Source organism: Diabrotica undecimpunctata, chromosome 1 (genome assembly GCF_040954645.1).
Source record: "Diabrotica undecimpunctata isolate CICGRU chromosome 1, icDiaUnde3, whole genome shotgun sequence".
NCBI classification, from domain to species: Eukaryota; Metazoa; Arthropoda; class Insecta; order Coleoptera; family Chrysomelidae; genus Diabrotica; species Diabrotica undecimpunctata.
In genome coordinates, this window is record NC_092803.1 from 181,671,360 (window position 1) to 181,695,740 (window position 24,381).

At 34.3% G+C, this 24,381-nt stretch overlaps 2 protein-coding genes across 4 annotated transcripts in view; both read right to left on the reverse strand.

Annotated features, from left to right (window-relative positions):
• LOC140432661 (tubulin glycylase 3A-like) overlaps nucleotides 1–24,381 on the reverse strand; it is a 131,201-nt gene that overhangs the window by 23,681 nt on the left and 83,139 nt on the right. The window contains exons 4-7 of one of the 3 annotated variants that reach the window (XM_072520699.1): nucleotides 14,526–14,731; nucleotides 12,093–12,207; nucleotides 7,437–7,715; nucleotides 2,581–2,694 (exon numbers count right to left, since the gene is read on the reverse strand). In XM_072520699.1, the coding sequence (XP_072376800.1) occupies nucleotides 2,581–2,694; nucleotides 7,437–7,715; nucleotides 12,093–12,207; nucleotides 14,526–14,731 (714 nt within the window). The remainder of the gene's footprint in view (nucleotides 1–2,580; nucleotides 2,695–7,436; nucleotides 7,716–12,092; nucleotides 12,208–14,525; nucleotides 14,732–24,381) is intronic. The other 2 variants (XM_072520700.1, XM_072520701.1) reach the window with 2 other exon arrangements.
• Nucleotides 17,319–24,381, reverse strand: part of LOC140442518 (uncharacterized) — a 40,948-nt gene continuing 33,885 nt past the window's right edge. The window contains exon 4 of the mRNA XM_072533584.1: nucleotides 17,319–24,012. Coding sequence (XP_072389685.1) covers nucleotides 22,071–24,012 — 1,942 coding nt within the window. The 3' untranslated portion in view covers nucleotides 17,319–22,070. The remainder of the gene's footprint in view (nucleotides 24,013–24,381) is intronic.

Genomic DNA, 24,381 nt, shown 5'->3' on the forward strand with positions numbered 1-24,381 from the left:
CTTTTCCAAGTATATAGTCTTCGTACGTGGTTCTTAAATCGGTTGTTCATGATAAAGTAGTTGTTAGTAATAACAAATTAAAATAATCTTTCTTTCATTTGTTTCATCTACGTCGTATTTTCCAAATATGTCCTTTATGTTATCATTTTGTGAGGAGTTGCCGACTTTTGCATTAAAATCGCTACATATTAAGTGGGAATATTTTAGAATTATAGGAACACACTCCTTATTAGGAATATTGAATAGTCGCCTGCAGTTTTTAATAGCCGTTTACAGTTATTATTGGCGAATAAATTTGAATGATGTTGAAGTTGTGCAGTTTGGCTTCTAATTTGAGGAGATTATGATATCGATAACAGCTTGGAATTCAAGAACTGATTTTTGTACTTTTGATGAAATCAAAATGGCAATATTTGCCATTTTGATTTCATCAAGCTGCCAGATAAGTAGTTATAGTGGTCCTTTTGCGATCAGTTGTAACTTGTGTAGACCAAGAGTTGAATTTCCACACGATGTCTGTAATTAACAGTCGCGTAGCCAGTAGCTGCTTTTTCACTCCTAGGCCCGGACTCACGGTAGACCCGGTCGTCACAAGTGTTTTATATTGCACCACTATTAAATTTACGATTAAGTTTTTTTTTTGAGAAAATAATTCAACATATGCCATTGTTATTAGTTGTACATAATGCTGTAGTAGTTGTGCATAATGCTTTAACGATTTTAAATAGAATTAAATTCCAATTTTCAGGCAGATATCTAGAAAAATAGCTGATTTACAAATAAAATTTTCTTCTAATTTTACCAATCAACACCGGTTATAACAGAAATGAGAAACCATAAGTCCTAATTCATCATCATCATTGGTGCTACAGCCCTATAAGAGTCTCGACTATTCCAAGTCTATTACGCCAGTCAGTTCTGTCCATTGCCAACTGTTGCCAGTTTGCTGCGCCTATTTTTCTACCATCCTCATCTACACCATCCCTCCATCTGAGTTTTGGCCTACCCCTACTTCTACTTCCCACAGGTTGTGACATAAGGATTCTTCTAGGAGGGTTGTTCTGATGTGATCTTGCCAGATGTCCTGCCCATCTTAGTCTTCCTATTTTTATATTATTGATTTCTTCTGTCATGACGTTCTCCTTGGTGATCAGGGAGCCTAAGTATGTGAATTTGTCCACCACTTTAAAGGTAGAGTTATCAACCGTGAATTGGTGGCCGATGTTTCTGGCTCTATTGTTGTGTGCTGATGCCATTATCTTAGTTTTCTCCACATTTACTTGCAGGCTCATATTTTTTGAGGCATTTGACAAGGTGGTATATATTTCTTCTAGCTTGCGTGTTGTGAGGGCAACTAGGCCAAAATTTGGGGTGATTTATTAAAAATGTTTCCTCTGTTATCTATTTAGGCATCCCTGGCTGCCTTTTCCAAAACTATGTTGAAAAGGAGACAAGCCAGCGCATCTGCCTTTCGCGGCCCAACATGCGTTTCAAATGCCTGTGATTGTTCGCAATGTATTTCGACTTTGCAAACAACTTTACGCATTGTAGCCTTAACCAATTTTATCAGTTTATCGGGGATGTGGAATTCATTGGTTTTTTCCAGTATTTGCCTTAGCACAAAGATCTGGTCTGTTGTTGATCAATTAAGGTTAAAACCACTTTGATATTCGCCAAGAAGCTCCTCTGAATATGCACTCAGGCGACCATATAAAATACTGGAAAATATTTTGTATGCTGTATTAAGGAGGGTTATTCTTCTATAGTCCCTACATTCCAATTGAACACCCTTTTTGTGTAGCGGGCAAACGATCCCAATACACCATTCTTCCGGGATTTGTTCTTCATTCCAGGCTCTCAGTATGATTTTATATATTATGATTAGTCAGAAGAGCACCTCCACATTTAATAAGTTCCGTGGGTATACCATCACTTCCTGGAGATTTATTACTTTTTATGTGTGTTATTGCATCCCGTACTTATTGAATTAATGGAGGCTCCAATGGTGTATTGTTGCTTGCTCCTTGGGGTGATTGATTTGGATCTTCTACTTTGATAGTAAGTAGTTCTTTATAGTGTACCACCCACCTTTGCAATACTTCTTCTTTTGTATTGAGTATATGCCCCTCCTTAGCCTTACATAGTCCGATCCTTGGTTTAAATTCTTTTCTTTTTTTATTTAGATTTTTATAGAATTTTCTTGTTTAATTTTCCTTTTTTAATGCTTCAAGTTCTTCCAATATTATATTTTCATAAGTTCGCTTTTTTCTCCGATGAATGTACTTCTCTTCTCTTCTGAGATCTTTATATTTTTATTCTTTTTCTCAGGTTCTTATTTGCTGCATCAATTTATATGCATTGTTCTTTCTTCTTGTAATGTCCTCACACTCAGCATCGAACCACTCATTGCGTGGTGGTGGTCTTTGCGGCGGAATGTTATTTGCTGCGTCTTAATATAAGACCTTAATATTAAAATAAGTCCTAATTATGATGTACAATATTATTATTATTTTTGGCCTGTGAGTATATACTTACAGCTTTATTATTTATAAGAGGTTCACCCTTTACCCATATTTATACCTGTTACACAAGATTCTTCCTTGAAATGATTGCCGATGTGCACAATCTTGTAAAAATATTCCAGAAATTCATTCCATTCTAACGATACAGCTTCCTTTATTTCATGGTCAATATCTAAAAATATTAAACTTAATGTTATGAGAAGTTACAAAATCAAATGTTCTAAATAGTCCAGTTACTGAACATTTTCCGCTCCGAATTATCTAAAATAGCCTTTTGAATGCATAAACGTATTAAAGTAGAACCTATAAAAATAAAGTTATTTAAGACATTAATAAACTACCAAAACGAAACGCCTAGTTATATACGTATAGGTAAATTTATAAATAAATTGTCAAGTGAATGCACGGCCTATTACATCTAAATGTTACAAAAGCATCAGCATTCACTTCCGGACTACAATCAATGAAATGACATCTTTTTGTCGCGCCGCTTCTTATTGACGCGTAGTTCGAAGAAAATTGTATGGATGTGTGAAGTTTCTGGTGCATTCGAGATGATTTGATGGTTGCATAATATAAAATCAGAATTATTTTGAGCAGAGAATTAATATTGCAATACTGTACCGCAAAATTTACTCTTACCGCGAACAATATTTTACGTTCCTTTATATTGCTCGTAATGGTTGTACGTTTTTGTATTTTGTGCGTGAAGATACTCCATTTTTCAAATTTAGCCAAATCAAATTGGTTTTAAAGAAAGAATGGGGCATTGCTTTAAAGGCGTTGCCAGAAAAATAAGATCATACAATTTATTTTTACATAATCATTTCACTACACTTCACAAGAGGCTCGCTCGCTTGTATGATGCGTGAAATTCAAAACAAGGTGACATGACGGCGTCAACTTCTATTTCTATGGTTTCAAGTTTAAGTAGTAAAACACAATGATATTTCAAAGATAAGAGTAAAGAATTTTATGTACGTAAAAAAGAACAATTATTAAGAAGCTACAAAACTATTACGTATGCGATTCGGACTGTGAATGCGATATGGAGACATGGCATTGGGTTAGTTACCGAATGGCCCAAGTCTACCATGTGTGGTAGATATAACACAATGTGTTCTCGAGGAAACATCTATAAAGCATCTTTTTACAGTGCCACTGAACGATAGAGCTTAGCACCAGATTGGGAATTTCTCAGGTTACATAAAACAATAACTGGTTCCACGGCTTTAAAATAAAAAATTCATCTTGCAAATGGATGAGTTGACTTATGCTGCTAGATTAGCCATCTTGCTAATAATTGTGGGATATCTATATAAACATTCTTCTTTCTATTGCGCCGTCTCCACAAACCATCTCCTCAAGTCTTTCAGCCACGAGTTCTGGCGTCTTCCATCTGATCTTTTGCCGTGCACTTTACCTTCCAATATGATTTGGAGCAATTCATATCTTTTGCCGCCGCATCACGCAAAATTATCAACCAGGGTCCAGAGCTCATGCCAGAGATCACACTAAGCGAAATCCAGGACGCAATGAAAAAGATGAAAAACAACAAAGCGCCAGGAGAAGATGGAGTGGTAATAGAAGCTATAAAGATGGGCGGACGTGCCCTTCTCAACCAAATAAAAATGTTGTTTAACCTTTGTCTAACAGATTGTTGCATACCAAAAACATGGAACAACGCATTAACAATTTTACTACACAAGAAAGGAGACAAGGCGCACCTAGAAAACTATAGACCAATCCACATCTATATGAACCACACCAATCCACAATGAACCACATCTATAAAATGTTTACCCGAATAATAACGACAAGACTAGAGAAAAAGTTAGATTTCCACCATCCCCGAGAACAAGCTGGCTTCCGCTCAAAATTCGAAACAAACGATCACCTACAAACAATAAAAGTCGCTAGAATATAACAGACCACTGGTACTTATCTTCGTAGACTTTCGCAAAGCCTTCGACACTATGGAATTAGACAGCATTATAACTGCTCTGAATAATAGTAGAATAGATTACCGGCTCACAAAGCTAGTACAAACATTATACCAAAACGCCACAATGCGTGTAAAACTACATGATACCACCAGAGAAATTCATATCAAGCGAGGTGTGAGACAGGGCGACACTCTCTCACCTAAATTATTTATAACGGTACTCGAATACACCTTTAAAATGCTAAAGTGGGAAAATAGAGGAATAAAAATGAAGAAATGCTCGATCATCTGCGTTTTGCCGACGACATAGTACTTATTACCGAAGATCTGGGTGAAGCACAACAAATGGTACAAGAATTAGAAAACGTATCTTCAACAATAGGTCTAAAAACGAACATCGAACAGTAAGACCAAATTTATGAAAAATTTAGTTCCCAGCGAACACCTAATCATCCAAAATCAAGTGGTAGAATTGACAGAAAAGTACATGTATCTTGGCCATAAAATCAGAGTAGGCAAGGTCAACCAGACTTGCGAATTTCAACGACGAATAACACTTGCTTGGGCGGCATATGGTTTACTAAGAGACATCTTTAAGAGCTACATCCCGATAGCTATGAAAAGGAAGACATTTGACCAATGCGTTCTTTCTATTATGACATACGGAGCAGAAACTCTCACGCTCACAAAAACAACAGCACTAAAAATGCGAGTGGCACAAGGCGCATGGAAAGATCAATTCTCGGCTTGACAAAAAAAGACAAAATAAGGAATTAAGACTTAAGGAAAAGAACAGGTATCAGTGATGTCGTCGAACGTATAGCCAAGCTGAAATGGAATTGGGCAGGTCACATAGCGAGACTGAAAGACACAAGATGGACCAGAAAACTAATTGACTGGCGCCCACGAGAAGACAAACGCAGCAGAGGACGACCACAAACACGCTGGATGGACAACATTAGACGAATATCCAAGAAATGGCAACAAGAAGCACAGAACCGTGAAGAGTGGCAAAGAATTGGAGAGACCTATGTCCAGCAGTGGACAGAAGAGGTTGCATGATGATGAATTCATATCTTTCACCTTTCAACACATGACCCAAGTATTGTATTTTTCCTTCTTTGATTATGCTAATTCTTTTTGTTTACTCATGCGCCGAAGTACCTCATCATTGGTAACTTTTTGTATCCATGGAATTCTCAGCATCCGTCTGTATATATACATTTCAAAGCAATCGATTCTTTTTTCTGTTGCCGAGTCCATTGTCCAACTTTCACATCCATAGAGCAAAACAGAGAAAACGTAACATCTGATCATTCGAATTCTAAGCTCTAGGCTAAGGTCTGATCTTGTAAAAAATGTTTTCATGTTCATGAGTGTTTTCCTCGTTTGTTCGATTCTTCATAGGATTTCTTTTTTTGGGTTACTAAAATAAAACTATAATTGCCTCTATCTATCTATCGTCCGTCGGTAAATTCAAACAAATACCACTTTTAGTTCAGTTTTTAGCATCAAAGATGATATTGAACCAAATAATGCTTCAGTTATAATGTGTAGAATAATTTTGAATTCGGTTCCGCTAATGAACTTGATTTTTTGTTCTTCTTCTTCTTATTGTGCCATCTCCTTTCGAAGGTTGGCGATCCAAATGGCAATTGTAGCTTTGGAAACTGCTACACGAAAGATTTCTGTGGATGAGCGGTCAAACCATCTCCTCAGGTCTTTCAGTCACGAGTTCTGGCGTCTTCCAACTGATCTTTTGCCCTGCACTTTACCTTCCAACACATGACCCAAATATTGTATTTTTCTCTCTTTAGTACCTTACCATTGGCAACTTTTTGTATCCATGGAATTCTCAGCATCCGTCTGTATATATACATTTTAAAGCCATCTAGTCTTTTTTCTATAGTCTCTAGTCTTCGATACTAGGCTTACGACAATCATCAAACAAAATATATTGAGGTACTTTGGACACATTACCAGACGAATGGAAGGCATCGAGAGGTTGGTGGTTGAAGGCAAGGTAGATGGTAAAAGAACCCGAGGAAGATTGCCACTCCGATGGTCAGTAAACATTTAGATGTAAACAGAACATTTCGCTGTGACGAACTACCGCATTTATTATATTTTGTAGTTCTTGTGCGTTACTTGTTATTAGGACGATATCATCAGCTTACCTGATGTTGTCTATGCTGGTTCCGTTAATCTTGATTCCACCTTGAACCTCTCCTAATGCTTTTTTGAATATAGATTCCGAATACAGATTAAATAATAGTGGTGATAAGACGCAACCTTGTCGCATTCCTCGGATTCATATATCTTCAGATGTTGTATGCTCTATTTCAATTGTTGCCGTTTGGTGCCAATATAGTTCTGATATAATTCGTAAGGCTTGTTCTTCAATTCCAGTTGTTTTCAGAATTTCGATCATCTTTTGGTGATTAACGCAGTCAAATGCTTTTAGATAATCAATAAAATATGCATATACATCTTCATTCATGTCACTGCATCGTTGTGTTAACACATTTAAGGCAAAAAGAGCTTCTTGTGTTCCCAATCCATTTCGAAATCCGAATTGAGTGTCACTCATCTGAAACTCACACTTCTTGTAAATTCGTGTATGACATAAACATTCACTCGAAGAAAACTTACTTCTGTGCATCGCTGCTTACTGGCACAACCGGAGAAGAAATTCTTAACACGAATAACACGAACTCAATTGGAATGATTGCAACGATATTTACATCGGAATGATTGTACGGATTGATTGAGCCGATTGAATATTGAATATTGTTACTTTTCAAGCGATCGGAATTAAATATTAACGTCCCACTGTTTGAGGCCCACTGACCATATCTTAATTACATATCGGCCTTCATAGGGTGAGTTTAACAGCACAGCATACGGTCGTAGGAGAATATTGGTGAAAAATCTGAAACATATTTAGTAAAGAAAACTCTATGCATTACCTTCATGAACTGATTTCTTTATGAATTTGTAGCATTCGTTAACTGCAAAATCCAATATTTTAACGGGTACCTTTCCAGAACTACTAATTATTCGACATTGTCCTGTTTCTTTAGTTATCTGTACCCATTTTAATAGCGACATAGCGGCCGTTAAATTAAAGTCCTTCACGAAATCCTCTACATCTCCGTCTTTTACTAATCTATAACTTCGTGGATGGTTTAGACTGGCTACTCCAGGTATGTTGAACCAAAATGCCTTTTGAGATGAAATACACATGCCTGAAATTAATCTTATTATGGTCAATTTTTATTTATACAGAATGTGGTCGAAATAGATGTGGAGGGAGCAGCAATAGATGTACAGCAAGAAAAAAAAAACAACCCATAGACATTAAGAATACAGATACGAAGTAAAACAACATTGCTTAATAGATGAATAAACCATATAAGGATTTACGTACCTTTTAGGTGCCAACCAACAAGATTCTTTTTGTCATTTTTTTTTTCAACCAAAGGTAAAAAATACTTACATGCATTTATATGTTCTTCATACCGTTTTTCTGTTGCTATTCTGTGTGCTTATTAGAAATAAATGGATATAGGTACAGTGGAATATAGCCATACTTCACAGTCTGTCGTATATAGTGCTGTTTTTAACTTGTCTGTATCCTGAGCTATTCTTATCTATACTTTCCAACATGCTTCTTTCTTAAGGAAGTCATTTGTCCTTTCTGAAGTTCTCTGAGATCGACTCGTCGTTAAGTTTATCTGTAGGGTATTACATAGGGTAGGGTCTTTTTATTAGACTTTAGTGATCATTATTTCCTATGTATATTCTTGATTTCACCAAATGGTGGTCTGATCTACAGGTGGCTCCTGTGTATACTCTCATTCCTTCGACCTTAATCATGGACTCTTGTCTAACTATAACATGGTCATAACCATAACATTATTAATTTTTGATTGAGAGTTGGTTTTATATATGTATAGTTATGTATCTCTTTATGCCTAAAGAAACCATTACATATTCTTAACGAATACTGGTCACATACGTCAATAAGTTTCGTTCCATTCTCATTCTCATTTTCTCTATATGGCCATATTTCCTCTAGTTCTTTTATTAAGGTATCCCATTAATATAATTTCTTTCCGAATGTTTACGTTTTCTCGTGTTTCTTGTAGAATTTCTTCGAACTGATCTTTTTCTTTTCCTTTACCGTCATCACTCCTTTTTTTTTTCATATTGTTTACACTAATTATTCTTTCATTTATGGCTGTCGAATCTTTGACATATTTATTAATTTTTTTTCGTATTGCTACAGATTCTCTACTTTTTGTTCTTTGGTCTTTAGTTACTACGTTGTAGTCATAAATATTACTCAGATTTAGCCATACGACTTACATTCTCTCTAAGGTGAAAATTTACTCATACCAGATAACTACGGTATCAAAAGTATTGAGCTCTAGTAAGACTCTTTCCGTGTTATCGAGTTCTAGGTGACATGGTATGCTGGAGTCATCATCATAATCATCCAGCCTCAATAGTCCACTGCTGAACATAGGCCTCTTCCTCATGTTTCCAACCCCGTCTATCTTGCGCCGCTCTTATCCAGTTTTTATCGAGTCTTCTTAAATCGTCAGTCCATCTTGTAGGTGGTCGACCGACGCTTCTCTTGTCTTCCCTTGGCCTTAATTCCAATAACCTCTTTGTCCATCGCCCATCTGTCATTCTGGCTATGTGTCCTGCCCATCTCCATTTTAGTCTGGCTATCGTCTCGATGATGTCAGTCACTCCGGTTCTTCTCCTGATGTCTTCGTTGGTTATTCTGTCTCGCAGAGTTATTCCTAACATGGACTGCTCCATTCTTCTCTGCGTGACTCTCAGTTTGGTAGCTGCTGCTTTTGTTAAGGTAAGTGTTTCTGCTCCGTACGTCAAGACTGGGAGGACGCACTGATCAAATACCTTTCTCTTTAGGCATGTGGGCAGCTCACTTTTAAAAGTTTCTCTCAGTTTTCCAAATGCTGCCCACCCAAGGCCGATTCTTCTCTTCATTTCATGAGTCTGGTTATCCCTGCCAATCATAATTTCATGTCCCAGGTATTTATATCTATCTACGAGTTCTATTTCTTTCCCACCAATACTGATGTTCTGGTTGGGTACCAAATTGGTCATGGTTTTTGTTTTCGAGATATTTATATTTAAACCTACATTTTCTGTAGCCACAACGAGTTCCTGTACCATCTCTCTTGCCATACCTAGATCTTCAGCTATTATAAGTATATCATCGGCGAAACGTAAGTTGTTTAGATATTCTCCATCTATTTTTATTCCCTTTGTCATCCAATCCAAATTCTTAAAAGCATGTTCTAGCACCGTATTAAAAAGTTTAGGTGACATTGGGTCTCCTTGTCTAACCCCCCGTTCTATTTTTATGCGATTACTGTTAGTATGTAATCTGACAGTGGTTGTTGCCTACAGGTATATTTTGTATAATAATTTAGTATATCTATAATCTAGCCTGCATTATTTAAGCGCCTGTAATATTTTGCTTAGCTCAACTGTGTCAAAGGCTTTGTAAAAATCGATAAATATTAGAACTAGAGGTATGCTGGAGTATCTCCCGAAAATTTTCGTTCTTTATAAAATATGTTCTTTTAGACCCAGCTGTTTTATGTTCCCTAGGAGGTTTTTGGGAAAAACCCAGTAGTAGCTAGAAGAATAGGTACTGTCTGAGTACTTTTCATTCTCCATTGTCTCCTGATTTGTATTTCTAGATCTCTGTACTTCTGGCGATCTTTTCGTTGTATTTAACACGCAAATTATTGGTGTTAGGTATCGCCACATCAATAAGTGTTGTTTGCCTAGTAAGTTTATTAACTAGTATGAGATCCGGTCTATTATGTGCCATTGGTTGGTGTGTGAGTACAGTGCAGTCCCAGTATAGCTTGTAGTTGTCATTTTCAAGTATTCTCTCAGGGACGTATTGATAGTAAGGAAGATAGTCGGTTTGGAGAAGTCTCAGTTTGTCAGCTAGTTCTTGGTGGATAATCTTTTCTACTGAGTCATGGCGTTCTTTATAATCAGTACCGACAAATGTTTTTTTGGGTTTCGCATCCATATCGGCATTTTACGTCATTTTGGACTTGAGGATCTTTAACAATATATTTCAGGTAATTTTTAATTAGAATAACTTAATCCTGAATGGCAAGTAGGAAACCCTCAATCTCGGAAACATCTTTGTTGATGTCAACCAATAGTTCGACGCCCATATTGTCGACATAATCTTGGCCGATCTTATTGAGATGTCGCCTATGCAGAGGTTTACGATTATTATTAACAGATTTAGAAATACGGTCCGAACTTTCTCTAAAAGGAAAATTCACTCATCCCAGATACCTACGGTATCAAAAGGATTGAGCTCTGGTGGGACTCTTTCCGTGTTATCGAGCCTAGGTTACTTGGTATGCTGGAGTATCTCCCAAAAATTTTCGTATACATCTGGACGTTGAGAATAGTACAGCTTTCTGCATGGTCTTGTAGAGATTTTCATTTACACCTAGCTTTTTTATGTTTTCTAGGAGGTTCTTCGGAATGACTCCAGTAGTAGAGAGAATAATAGGTATTGTCTGGGTTATTTTCATTTTCCACTGTCTTCGTATCGTGGTCAGGTTGCTACATGTAACACGTTAAATGAAAGGGGGGTGGTAACGAATGTGTTAAGATAAAAACAGCTAAAAAGACAATGCTAATACGACACTATATTACATCTTCTGTGATAGTTGTTTGATTTTAACGAGAAAAGCGTTAAGTGAACGAGGATGGGGTAATGAACATAAAAACAGACCTCATCAAAAAAAAGCCTCTCTCTATATAAAAAAACCTCATTTGATATGTCAATGAAATGGATATAACGTACAGCAGCGGCTATCGCTGAAAATAAATCGAATAGGAACGTATACCATTCTTAAAATATGACCAAACCAACAATCATCCTTTATATAATCTTCTCTGACCGATCGTTACAATATACGAATCATCATAATTCGACAAGTTTCTGACCTCTACACACTAAACTTCTATGATTGATCACTTAAGACCTGAGGGTCTCTTTTCTTAAGGTGGGGGATAGTTTTCTGTATGTTAAACTGGCATACAACGCAGAAAACTTATCTTCATTTTAGCCCCGAGTGGTTGGGTTTCGCATTTATTATGGGTGACGTTCACTAAAGGTTTTTTTTATTTTTTAATGTACAAAGCGCAAGTAGAGCATGGAAACAAGGTATCTGTGTTATCCCGTATGATATAATAACAAAATGGTAGTTATGTATATTTGAAGGACCAACGATTTAAAATTTCATTTTTTTGACGTTGCGAAGACAGTTTCTGTCCATAGGCAACAAAAAAAGGAAAACGGAAAACAGTTGTTAAAAAGAGAAAAAAGAAAAAGTATTGTAACGAATGAGTACGAAATGGCGATTAAAAAGAAAAAGTACATTTTACAACATTTAACATTATGATAAAGAAAAGTGGGTAGAAATATACAATAAAGGTTAAAAATAATCAACAACGAAATTCTTGAAAACGAAGAAAATATAACAAAATGAAGGTGAAAAGGTGAAGCTTGAACTTAGCTTATCATTTTAATTTATTCTTACCCTGTTTGCTTGTATATGTGGGTGAATACCATCTTATTTTGTTGAATAGGGTCAATTTATTTTTGTCAGGACATTCTCGAAAGCCATGGTAATTAAAACACCAATAAAAATCAACCTAAAAATGTATTTCAGTCTGTGTAACATGTAATGTTATACTAATTTGCGGAACAACAAGTGGTAAATAGAAAAAAGCAGATTTTATTCAGGTTAGGTGAAGTTAGGTTAGGTATTAAAATGTAAGAATAAAAATTTAAAATCAACTTTTTGATATTATATTAATGATAAAGATAAACAATTCTTGTCTTCATTCATTCCAATTTCATCATTTCCCTTTCCATTATTTTATTTTTATGATTTCTATGTCGTTTTCCACCATATTGTTTTCAATCTTTCTTGGTTTCTTCTTTAGATTTGGGTTTATTTCATAGTAAAAGTTAAGTTAATAAAATTAAATAAATAATAGTAATATACTACATAATGATATATCATTGAATGCACAGAGAAAATGTTAAAAAAAAGAACAAATAACTCTCTAGCCAAATCCTTCAAAAACGGCAAGTAGGCGTTTACTACCTAAACAACCAGCATGCTAGGAAAAAGTTGAAAATATGAAAATGTGAGCTATTAGATCACTTTAAAGAACCAAATAGTTATTTTTCCATATTTTGATTTGTGTGTACAAAAACATATCAGTCTTTTCATTTGTTAAACTACAGTACGGTAGTGGAAATCCAAAAGTATCTTAGACTGTCTACAAAAAGAACTTTTACATATTGACATCTGGTTCTTCCACCAATGCATTAAGCAATATTTAACACAAAATTTTGCTGTATGTAAGACATCCAAGAATATACCAACAAAGTTTAAAAAAGATTTGGACAGAAAGCTCCTTAGAAAAGAAATTTGTCTTCATTATGCCAAGATCAACAATATCAACATTGAACTTAAAATATTATATAATAAGATTGCAGGGGTAATTGCTCTTCTTTTTCAGCATTTCAACAAGCTCTTCAAGAAAATCAGGACGATTTAGCATCGAGGAAACATCTTAAATATAAAAAACTTAAAAAAATTTAAATAAACTAAAATCAGATCTATCAGGTTCTTCTCATCATCTATTTCATGAAAGGGTCAAAAATTTATCTAATTGCGATTTTAAACATGCACTTGATTTTTTTGTGGAAGTGTCTTAAATCTCAGGATCTGATGAGGTGCATGGTAAAATTTTAAAGCTGTTAGTGGCGCACCAAATCACAGCTCTTACGAAACTATTCAACATCTACGAGACTGGTTACTTACCAAAAGACTGGCTACTATCAATATTCAATCCACTTCCTAAAAAACCAAACGCTAGAAAATGTGAAGAACATAGATTAATTAGTTTGATGAGCCATGTACTTAAAGTACTCCTTACTATCATTCACTCGCGCATATACACCTAATTAGAAGAACACCTGAGTGAAGTTCAATTTGGATTCAGAGCAGGACTCGTAACGAGGGAAGCACTTTTTAGTTTGTAAGTTCTAATACAGAGAGCCAGGGATGTCAACTGCGATGTATATGCATGTTTCATTGATTTCGAGAAGGCATTTAATAAAGTTCCACATGGGAAACTAATCCATATCCTAAAAACATCAGGACTCGATGGTAAGGATATAAGACTGATCTCAAACTTATATCTCCAACAAAAAGCAACCGTACGTTCGAGATCTTTACAGTCGAAAAAGGAGTTAAACAGGGTTGCATATTGTCACCGGCATTATTTAACATATACTCTGAAAACATGTTTAGAGAGGCCTTGGACGAATCAGAAGATGGGATTGGTGTAAATGCCCAACTTATAAACAATATTAAAAATGCAGACGATACAGTGTTTAAAAGCCTTTTGGTGATATTACTTTCCTGTTCTACTACTTTGATGTTATTGTAATCTATCCGATGCCCGAGAATAAAATTAAGAATAATAATGTCATGAATATGCTTAGAATAATTAAGTGTTGTGGATGTAAAGTAATTTTTGAATTTTAAACATAGAAATAGGTTTTTTATATTGAACAAAGATGACAGACTGTGATAAATTTTATCGACATTACATAACATTATTGATGATACAACCTCATTAAGTTTGTAAGTAGTGAATTTTTTAATTAATTATACCAACGTTAACAAACTATTCATTACATTTGTAGCTCCCTGATGAAGGACATAACCAATGTCCGAAAGCTTGAAATAAAAATTTACAAGAGTACACGTTTCATTTTTTATTGCTGCAAACCCAAATATTTAATGTTTACTTATATACATATATATATATATATATATATATATATATATATATATATATATATATATATATATTACATCAATTATACTTTTTTAATAATTATAATTGTATTGTTGATAACATTGGGAAAAATAGAAATAAAATGTTACCTGGTGGTTTATCAATAACTTTGATCTAATGATACGCTTACACAAATTCGACTCTGGATGATTTTGTCTGATTAAATCAAGTAATTCCACAATAGCTTTAGAAGCGTATGTTCGTAAATCTGCTGTATTTAGATCTCTGTGAGTTGTTCCCAGTTTTTCGATCCAGCCTCTCCTAAGAAGTGCCCTTCTAATTGCAGGAAAGGAACCTTAAGGGGACAAAACGAATGAATTGTATATAATGGGTTTTTTGGGCATGCAAATATTTAAATGTTAATCACCACTCGAATAAAGGGGACAAAGAAACAAAAATCGTTATTTTTTACATTTAAATGAGGTTATGTGTTTAAAACATGAAACAAAAAGATGGAGCATATTCTGCTCTGAAAATGACAAACCTGATTGCCCTATTAGAAATAACAAAACATAACAAAAATCGATATTTATTAAAACGCAGTTGAGTTTATGTGGTAAAAACATGGGTGAAAATACCAGAAAATACCAAAAAAAGGCTTTTTCGAATTTTAAGGATGATACGAAAAAAAATGACAAATATAACACCGCTATTTAAAAGAATGGAAAATATTACAAAAAAAAATAATTATTTAGAAGTTTGCGAAAAATTATCTACATAAGCAAAAAATTCTTTGAAAAATTTAAAGATTTTTTCTGAACTAAATTTTGATCAAAAAAATCCGAGTGTTTTGGGCATGAAAATAGTTCAATGATAATTAATATAATAATAGTCTCCCGTTTTATACCGCTGTCGCGGCTTTGGGAGTATAGCAGGGTAGTCTGCTATATCTAGGGCCTACGGTATACAAGGAAGGTAACATGGCCAGTGCTACGCTTCAACCGTCTATTATTACCCCTGGTTTTACCCAAGGTACTCATTTTTATTCAGGCTGAGTCGACCTGGGGCCTATAGACATTTTTAAAATGTCTAGATGTTCTTGCCGGCGGTGGGATTCGAACCCCGGACCACCGGCTTGCGAGTCAAGCATCCTACCGCTTGCGCTACGCAGGCCCTCAATGATAATTACCACTCGAATAAAGTGGAGAGAAACAAAAATCAATATTTGTCTCATCTAAATAAGGTTATGTGCTTAAAACATGAGAAAAAATATCAAAAATTGGGTTTTTTCAAATTGTAAGGATTTTCCGAAGCGAAAATGAAAAATCTAATCTCACCATTTTTAAGATTGACAAAGAATATACGAAATTTAATGATTTAAAAGTTTACCAAAAATTACCTACATAACCTAAATTTTTTTTGAAAAATTCAAATATTTTTCCTCAGCCTAATTTAAATCCAAAAGATCTGAAAAAAAAATCAGAAGATTTTTGGGCATTAAAAGGTATATCCATCAATTTTTTTAGATTTTTTAAAGCAAAGGATCGCTTAGGAGAAATTTTTTCAAGAAAAAACACATTTTTTACGATAGGGTACCCCAGAAGCCACCTAAGGAGCTAAAAATTTGGTTAAACCGGTTTCTAAATATTTACTTTTAAGTGCCCAAACCCAAATAAAAATCTAGTGAAGTGCAGATTTTACCATTTTATCACGCTGTAGCCTTTGTTTATATCTTTATAAAAATTATCTTTCTTTCATAATATTTAGCAAGAGTAGTTATCAAATATATTATTGACGAAAAGAGGTCAAACTATCGTAATTTTTAAACAAATTTAGACGACTATCAAAGAGTTACAAGTTTTTCACGAAAATGAAATCATTTTCCTAGCGCGGAGTACATGGAATATGACAATCGATGTTGCGCGCTACTCGCACGTAGGATAAAAATTACTATTACTTTTTGATCATTTAATTTGGAAATCTGAAACTTTTTCAAAGTATTAAATTTTAGTCTGGAATTTGCTAAAAAGGACAGTTGAAAAATTTGTAATTCAAATTTTAAATCAGAAAAAACTATCCAACTAGCAGAATATTATTTTTTGTTTATAATCAGAAATTAAGAGTTCCGAAACATTTTATTTTTTGTGGAAATCTCCCTAAACCGATCCAGTATGTAGTTAAATATTAAATTTAATTAAAATTATAAAATCAAAATTTTAACTTTTTTCTTGTTTGTTTGCATGTTTTCCCACTTCAATGAAAAAATTTTATGTAGAAGAGCTGTGCAGATTTTTATGACAAACATTTTAGTATCAAATTTGGCCGTTTATCAGCAAGTTATGGGTTTTTGACAACTAAATGCATAGTAGTGGCATCATGGTAAACACTTTTTTGTGCCAGTCCAGAGCTGTCTCGAATAGAGGGCTGGTCTATTTTTCATGTCAGTGGCACTCATCCGCGTCCTCTCTAACCCCTCGCCAACGGTTGTAGACACGTGTAAACACATCGTTCCAGTCGCTGGCATACCTGTGAAGAGTACAACAAACGATTTACTTCACCAAGTAGGAACTGGCGTGTCAGTGAGACTAGCACAAGCTACTGATTATGTGTAAACGTGCCTTTCCAGCGCTGTTCTAGGTAAGCACTGGCATGCCCGTGAAACTGGCGCCAGTTACTGGATACATGTACTGGATACACGCTCATCTTTAAACACACCATTAATTTCAGCTAATTTCCTGGTTTGCAGAAACCTTCAAATATATAAAAACATACTACTGGTAAAACCCAATATTTCAGTTGCATTAAACCCCGATGCTAATGGGATTAAAATTTTTTTAGCGTATTTACAGTTAAATAATTCATAGCATCAGTCTAAAATAAGACAGTCTAGAATAAGTTGTTGTAGACGTGGAAACTGAACAAAAAAGCACGGTTTATTTTAAATATTTTTATTTATTATACATCCAATAGTTGATAGTACATAAGAATATGATATCAGATACAGTTTTATCACGAAAATATATATGTGTGACATTAGAAGTATTACACCCAGAAGGAATAATTTCTTGAACTTAATTTTTTGGCAACAGAATGACTATATTTAATACATGCTAGGATAACAATACTAATGTTTTATCTTTTCTAGTTTCTTGTAAAGATAAAGTTTTATCTTTAATTTTTTTTTGGTTAAGAGACCAATTGGTGAAAAAGAAATTTCTAGTTATTATTCCTGTCTAATTGTATTTAGTGTAAGAAAATGCCTCGAGTTCGAAGACACCAAAATTACCACCATGTTAGCGATTTTGACAGGGGTAGAATTATTGCGTATATAGATATGGGTTTGTCGTATCGCGAGATTAGCCGTCGTGTTAATTGTAAGACAATGACGGTTATGCGTGTTTGTTGTGTGTGGACAAACGAAGGTAAAGGAACGCGAAGAAGGCCAACTGGTCAACCGAGGCGTACCACAAAGCGCCAAAATAGGCGTTTTAGATTACTGGATATGCGAGACCGTTTTGCTTTTACGCGTCAAATTGCTGACCAATGGAGTTTGGAGTAGTAGGTGACCTGTTAGTATGCGTACACTATACAGTCGCATTCGGGCCTTCGGAGTGGTTTCATTCCGCCCACGACTAGTGCTTAATTTGCCTGCGGACTACTGTCATTAACGTTTGAATTGGTGCAGAGAACGGCAGACTTGGGTGGCAGAATGGCGTAATGTAGCATTAAGAGATGAATCAAGATTCTGTTTAGGAATGAGATATTGGGTTTGCTGTTGAGAGACATGTGCACAAGACAGTTAGAGTAATGGTTGGGGGTGCTATTGCCTACAGCAGCCGATCACCACTTGTGTTTATTCGAGGCAATATGACAGCTGCACGTTATGTTGATGACATCTTAAAAACCACTTTACTGCCTTATCTTGACGGCCGTCAAGACGTTCTTTTTCAACAAGACAACGCGCGTCCCCATATTGCTCGTCAAACTATGGACTTTTTTAAAGAAGCTGGCATTAATGATTTCCCGTAGCTGCCCCGTGCTCCGGATTTAAATCCTATCGAACATGTATTTGATATGATGGGAAGGAGATTGTCCACTTTGCACCATCTTCCACAGACTCTGGCACAGTTAATACATTAAGTTCAAGTTGCTTGGAACGAGGTGCCACAAGCAGACATCGATCATCTCATTTTGTCAATGTCTAGACGTATACAGGAGTGTGTTCAGCTACGCGGTCATTATTATTTAACGATATTATTTCATTCTTGATGTAAATCTACCATGTTGCCAAAAAAATAAGTTCAAGAAACTTTTCCTTCTGGGTGTAACACTTTCAATGATGAGTAACACTTCTATGAATATAAACATAAATACATACAAATAAAATACATATACAAAAATATACATAATTATTAATATTACATATAAAAATTATAGTACTCATAAAAAGTTCTGGATGTAGGTAAAATATCTTTATTTTTGACAATTACTATTTTTAAAAAAAAAACTATTAAATCTACAATTACATTCATTTACAGTGAGAAAAATACTTTTCCTTACAAAACGCTTTTGCGCTTTAATTTATAAGCATCAGGTGAGAGGAAGGTGCAACAGTCAGAAAGTTTTTGACCGAAGGGGGGGCCGATGGGAAAACGACGAAAACTCTGACTTACGTATCAAGACAACCTACAAAATGGTGTAAAATCTGTTGGAGTTAGAGAGTATAGAAAGAGTTGCCAGAGACAGGGGTGAATGAATAAGTATTGTTCTCTAGAATACCTGTCTACTACACCTTCAAGGCATTACACTATCAATAAAAATTTAAAAATAACAGAACTCTTAACTGTATTTTACATTCAAATTATTTTTAGTTTTGATATAACTTTAAAAGTTCTTTACTATTTTCTTTAGTTGAATAATTAATATTTTAATTGATTTATTTATGTTAAAAAACTTGCTGATTCTTTGTTTGCATCATTTTCTTCAACAATTAAAACAATTCAATTTTTTTTCTTTACAAGTTAATCACGCCACATTTTTTTTGTACTGTATAAATTTTGATACAGTTTTGCACTCTCAGAGTCAAATCTTTTCCCAGTGCATCGTAGTTGTTCTTTCTTGTTTCTAGTCGGTACCTTGTTTTCAAGCATCGTGATTTTATGAAATTTCTTATACTGTTAGTTTCCATTTGTCTTGATCTGCCGCTATTTTTATTGTTTGTAATAGAATCTTGCCTTTGAGTTTCATAATATGATCTTTACATCTGGTTGGCGATCTTGTTTGACTTCCTTTTCCGTGGACCATGTCCCCCACTGTAAGTAATTTGAAAGAATTTTTTTTAATAATGTAGCCACAGAACTTAGCAATATTTTTAGCTACTATGGTACGTAGTCTCTTCTTTATTTGGGTTTTTTGAAGGATTGATAAGCAGCTTATAAAACAAATATGGACACAGAAATCACTCCACAATGATTAGAATATTGGAATACTTTGCACTATATACAAGAAAGGAGATATCTTTGAATGCTCTAACCATAAAGAAATTATGCTTCTAAATGCAGCGTATAAAATATTTTCCACAGTAGGTACTATGTGACGTTATTTCACCATATAAAGAACGGATAGGAAAATACCAGACTGATTTCAGAGGTGGTAAATCGACAATTCATCAGATTACAACCTTGAAACAAATTTTGGAAAATCACTGGAATATGACATTGATGTACACACATTGAATGTATCACACATTTATAGACTACAAAGCAGCCTACGACTCTGTGAATAGAAGAGAAATGTTCAAAGCAATGAAAGAGCTAAGAATACCAAATCGGTTGGTAAATTTAACAAAACTAACTCTTGAAAAGCTTGAGTGTAGAATACGAATCCTTTACCATTTAAAACAAATAACGGACTGCGTCAGAGAGACCCTCTCTCCTGTATACTGTTCAATCTGGCTTTGGAAAAAGTAATACGTATTTCACAAATCACAACAACTGGTTCAGTATATAATAAATCATTGCAAATCGTGGCCTATGCTGATGATATCAATATTGTTGGTAGTACGGAAAACGCTGTACAAGAGGTGTATGTAGCATTAAAAGAATCAGCTACAAAAATGGGTTTAATAATAAACACCAACAAAACGAAGGATATGAAAATAAGCACGCAACCACAAATCCTACGACCACTTGTTATATAAAAATGGCGTCATCGAAGCAGTGAACGAATTTGTATACCTGGGCTCTGGGAATTTGCTCCTTAACACTGAAAATAATACTACCGCAGAGATAAACCGCAGAATTTGGACTCTAACAAAAAAAAAAGAAATGAAAACATGTTAAGATGTTTCGAAAGAAAAGTACTAAGGCGAATCTATGGAGCAGTGAATGACAATGGAGTGTGGAGAAGACGATACAACTTCGAACTTTACAGAATATACCAGGAACCTGATATCGTAAAACATATTAAGATAGGACGTCGGAGGTGAATAGGGCATGTAATGCGGATGAAACAAAATGACCCACCTATAAAAACGCTCCTTGATAGACCCATTGGTCCGAGAAGAAGAGGAAGACACAGAACAAGGTTCCTTGATAACATCGATGAAGACATGAGAAATATGGGAATGCGTGCTTGGCGAAGAAAGGGGATGGATAGGGACGACTGGAGAGAAATTCTTGAGGAGGCTAGGACCCACGCAAGGTTGTAAATCCAGAATGATGATGATGAAGGATTGATAAATGAACTCTTGTTTCAGTCCAAGACTCTCGTAGCAGTTGATGCCAGCAATGCATCTCAAAATTTTAAAATTTTCTTTTTGTGTGTTTGTTTTAATATCTAACATTCAGATGCCTTTAGAAATATAGGTAATATAAGGCAATTAACCACATAGCCCAAGAGTATGGGGCTCAGTTCACACCCCTGTTGTAGAACCTTGTTGACAAAGGCACTCAGTAAGTTCATTTTCCACCTTGAGCAGGCCGCTGTTATTATCGAACTGATTTTTTTAAGTAGAATAAAAATGATGGGGTATACCCATTTTTTGAAAACTTGCCTTTTTTCCTAGTCGTTAGTACATCTGCAAATTTTGTTGATATTGCAAAGCTTCGGTGATATAATAGACATGGTTTATTTTTGGTATACGAGAAGATTCGTGTCTGAATCGCTCTAATTTGGAAACTTTAGAATTAAATTAATCAGTAAGAGGATACGAGTAAGAATTTCTCAGACATTTCTTAAGATCAGTCTTATTAGTGAAAGTTAATCAAACGCTGTCCCCCATTGATTAAACAAGCTGTCTGGTCGGGAAAACTAGAAACGAATTACGGTGATTTGACCAGAGATAAAGATTAAGATTATAACGGCGATGAAGTTATTTTAGTAATATTGCTCTTAATAGTAACTGTTTTAATATTTTAGTAATACGTTTTGTTTCAACTATACAAACATGTTGCCAAATATAATCTATTCTTATTTTTTTATAAATTCTGTCTATTTTGTACATATCTTCCATAATTTGATCTATTGTTAATCTTTAGTATGTTTTAGTGGTAACGCCACTGGTATGCTAGGTTAGGGTTTACCCTCCCGAGATATTCCCGTCAATGCATTTGAATACAACTGTAGTTGTTATTAATAAAAACTTACAATTATTAATACCAAACTTATTACTTATATATAATTTTATCCTATTCTTACGGTATACTATTTGTATCTAAAAGTTCAACTTGTTCTCTAGATAACAAATTTTTCGAGTTAAAATTAGAGTATACTTTAACAACCTTAAATACTACTAAAATAATAAGTAACATAATTATTACAGACTGAGTAGCAACATAACCGGTTTCTTGTTGTTCTGAACTACTATGAAAATATTCAGCAGTACCATGATCTGTTTGCTGAAGGCCATCAAATTTTGAATTTAAATTTTCGAGGTATTTATAAAAAGTGCTATTTTTAAAGCCTTTATTAAAGTAGTTAAACATGCTGCTATTTTCAAAAGATTCAATAAAATCATCTTTGGATTTTTCTAATTTATTCAAATAATTAACAAGATAAGTACCGTTAAAATCATTGTTGAAATAGTCGTAAAGACTTCTGTTAAACTCTCTAGTTGAGTTTTCGTTTGCTTTTAAACTTTCCAGATATTTATAGAACAAACTGTTTTTAAAATCTTGATTGAAGTACTTAAGCATATCGGTACCATTAAAATTTAGTGTATTAATATTTTTCAGTCCTTCCAGGTACTTATAAAAGTTGCTGTTCTTAAAATCTTTGTTAAAATAGTTGTACATGAGGCTTTTGTCGAACTGAAGGCTCTCTGATTTCTCAAGCTTTGCCGAAATTGTTGTTTCCAAATATTTTATAACATCCTCTTTAAATTTTACCTCAGGATTTGCCTCTGGTAATGTTTCTTCTTTGCAAGCAACACCGTAAATATTTGATCCTATAGTTGCTGTACCTTTAAACACTTTATTTTTAAAATCATGAATTACTTCTGCCAAGTTTTCACAAGAGAAATCATTACTATCTATATTTATGACGCGTAATAGCTCAATATCATTCACTAGTTGTTTGCTGTTAATGTCTGTGATTTTATTGTTATTGATATATAAAGATTTTAGTGCTGGCAATGAGTGCAAGTATCGTTTAAGAGTAGTAAGCTTATTATACGAGAGATCTAAACTTTGCAAAACACTTAAATGGCTCAGCGTTCCATAATTCAAGTAGTTTATCTTATTATGTGATACGTTTAAGTATACCAAGTTTGTTAAATTGACAAATAGATTAACTGGAATAAAGGACAGATTATTTCCTGCTAAATTTAACGTTTTTAAGGTAAACAATTTAGAAACATTCATAATGTTCTCTTCATTGAGTAAATTATAACTAATATTTAAATTTATCGGGGCTGTGTTTAATGAGCAAGTATCGGCCCATAAATGGCTTATTTTATTATAGCTAGCATTAAGATTTTGTAATCCTGAAAAGCATACATTGACAAAGGTTAACTTATTATTTGAAATATCCAAAGTATTAATTTTACTGTTAAATCTACTTAAGTTAAAAGTAGAAATTTCATTGTTACTCAAATTTACCATTGTAAAGTGAGAATTTTGTCCTAAAAATACATCATCGACAGATTTTAAAGCATTTTCTGCAAGATTTAGTGAAGATATGCGAATAGCGCCTGTTAAAAAATTTGGATCAATGCTGCTGATTTTATTTTTCGACAGATCAAGAGATTTTAATTTGACTAAATGGTTAAATATTCCGCTGTATACTTTTACTATTTCATTGTTGTGTAAGTCTAGTTGTTCCAATGTTTGAAGGCTATTAAAAGCACCAGGTTGTATTTTGGTAATAAAGTTTCCTGACAGTTGTAATTCTTTCGTAAAGGGAAAATTTAAAAATGCTGCAGTTTTTATTTCAGATATATTTGAATCTGAGATTGTCATTCTTCTACAATTATCATAATTATTCTTTAATGGAAGCTGGATATTCCGGCAGGTAATCTGTTGTGCTAAATGATACAATCCATATTCAACGTATTCATAATTATGCAGATCACAAATTGCATTTCCCATTTTTAAATTGATTAAAAAATATATTATTCCTCCGAAAAATGCTGACCATCTGCAAACGATATATTCTGTTAATGTAATAATATCTCCGCTTATTCACTTAATATAAGAATGTAGCAAAATTCAGAAAATGTCTTCTAAAGACAACTGGAGGATACGCAATACATCTCAAGAGCCAAAGCAAGGTATAATAGTAATCTGTCACCAACACTTCTTGATATATACAGGGTGAGTTTTTTGTGCGACATTGGTCGATAATTCCGTTATGGTACAGAATACCCAAAAAACTTATTTTTTGGGTATTCTGAAAGAAGAAAAAATGAGGCAATGATATTCTCCAGGCTTGGAAAATAGGTCAAATTCTACAGGGTGACTAATAATTACCTGATAAAGTACAAATACATTTTTTTTTAAAGAACGC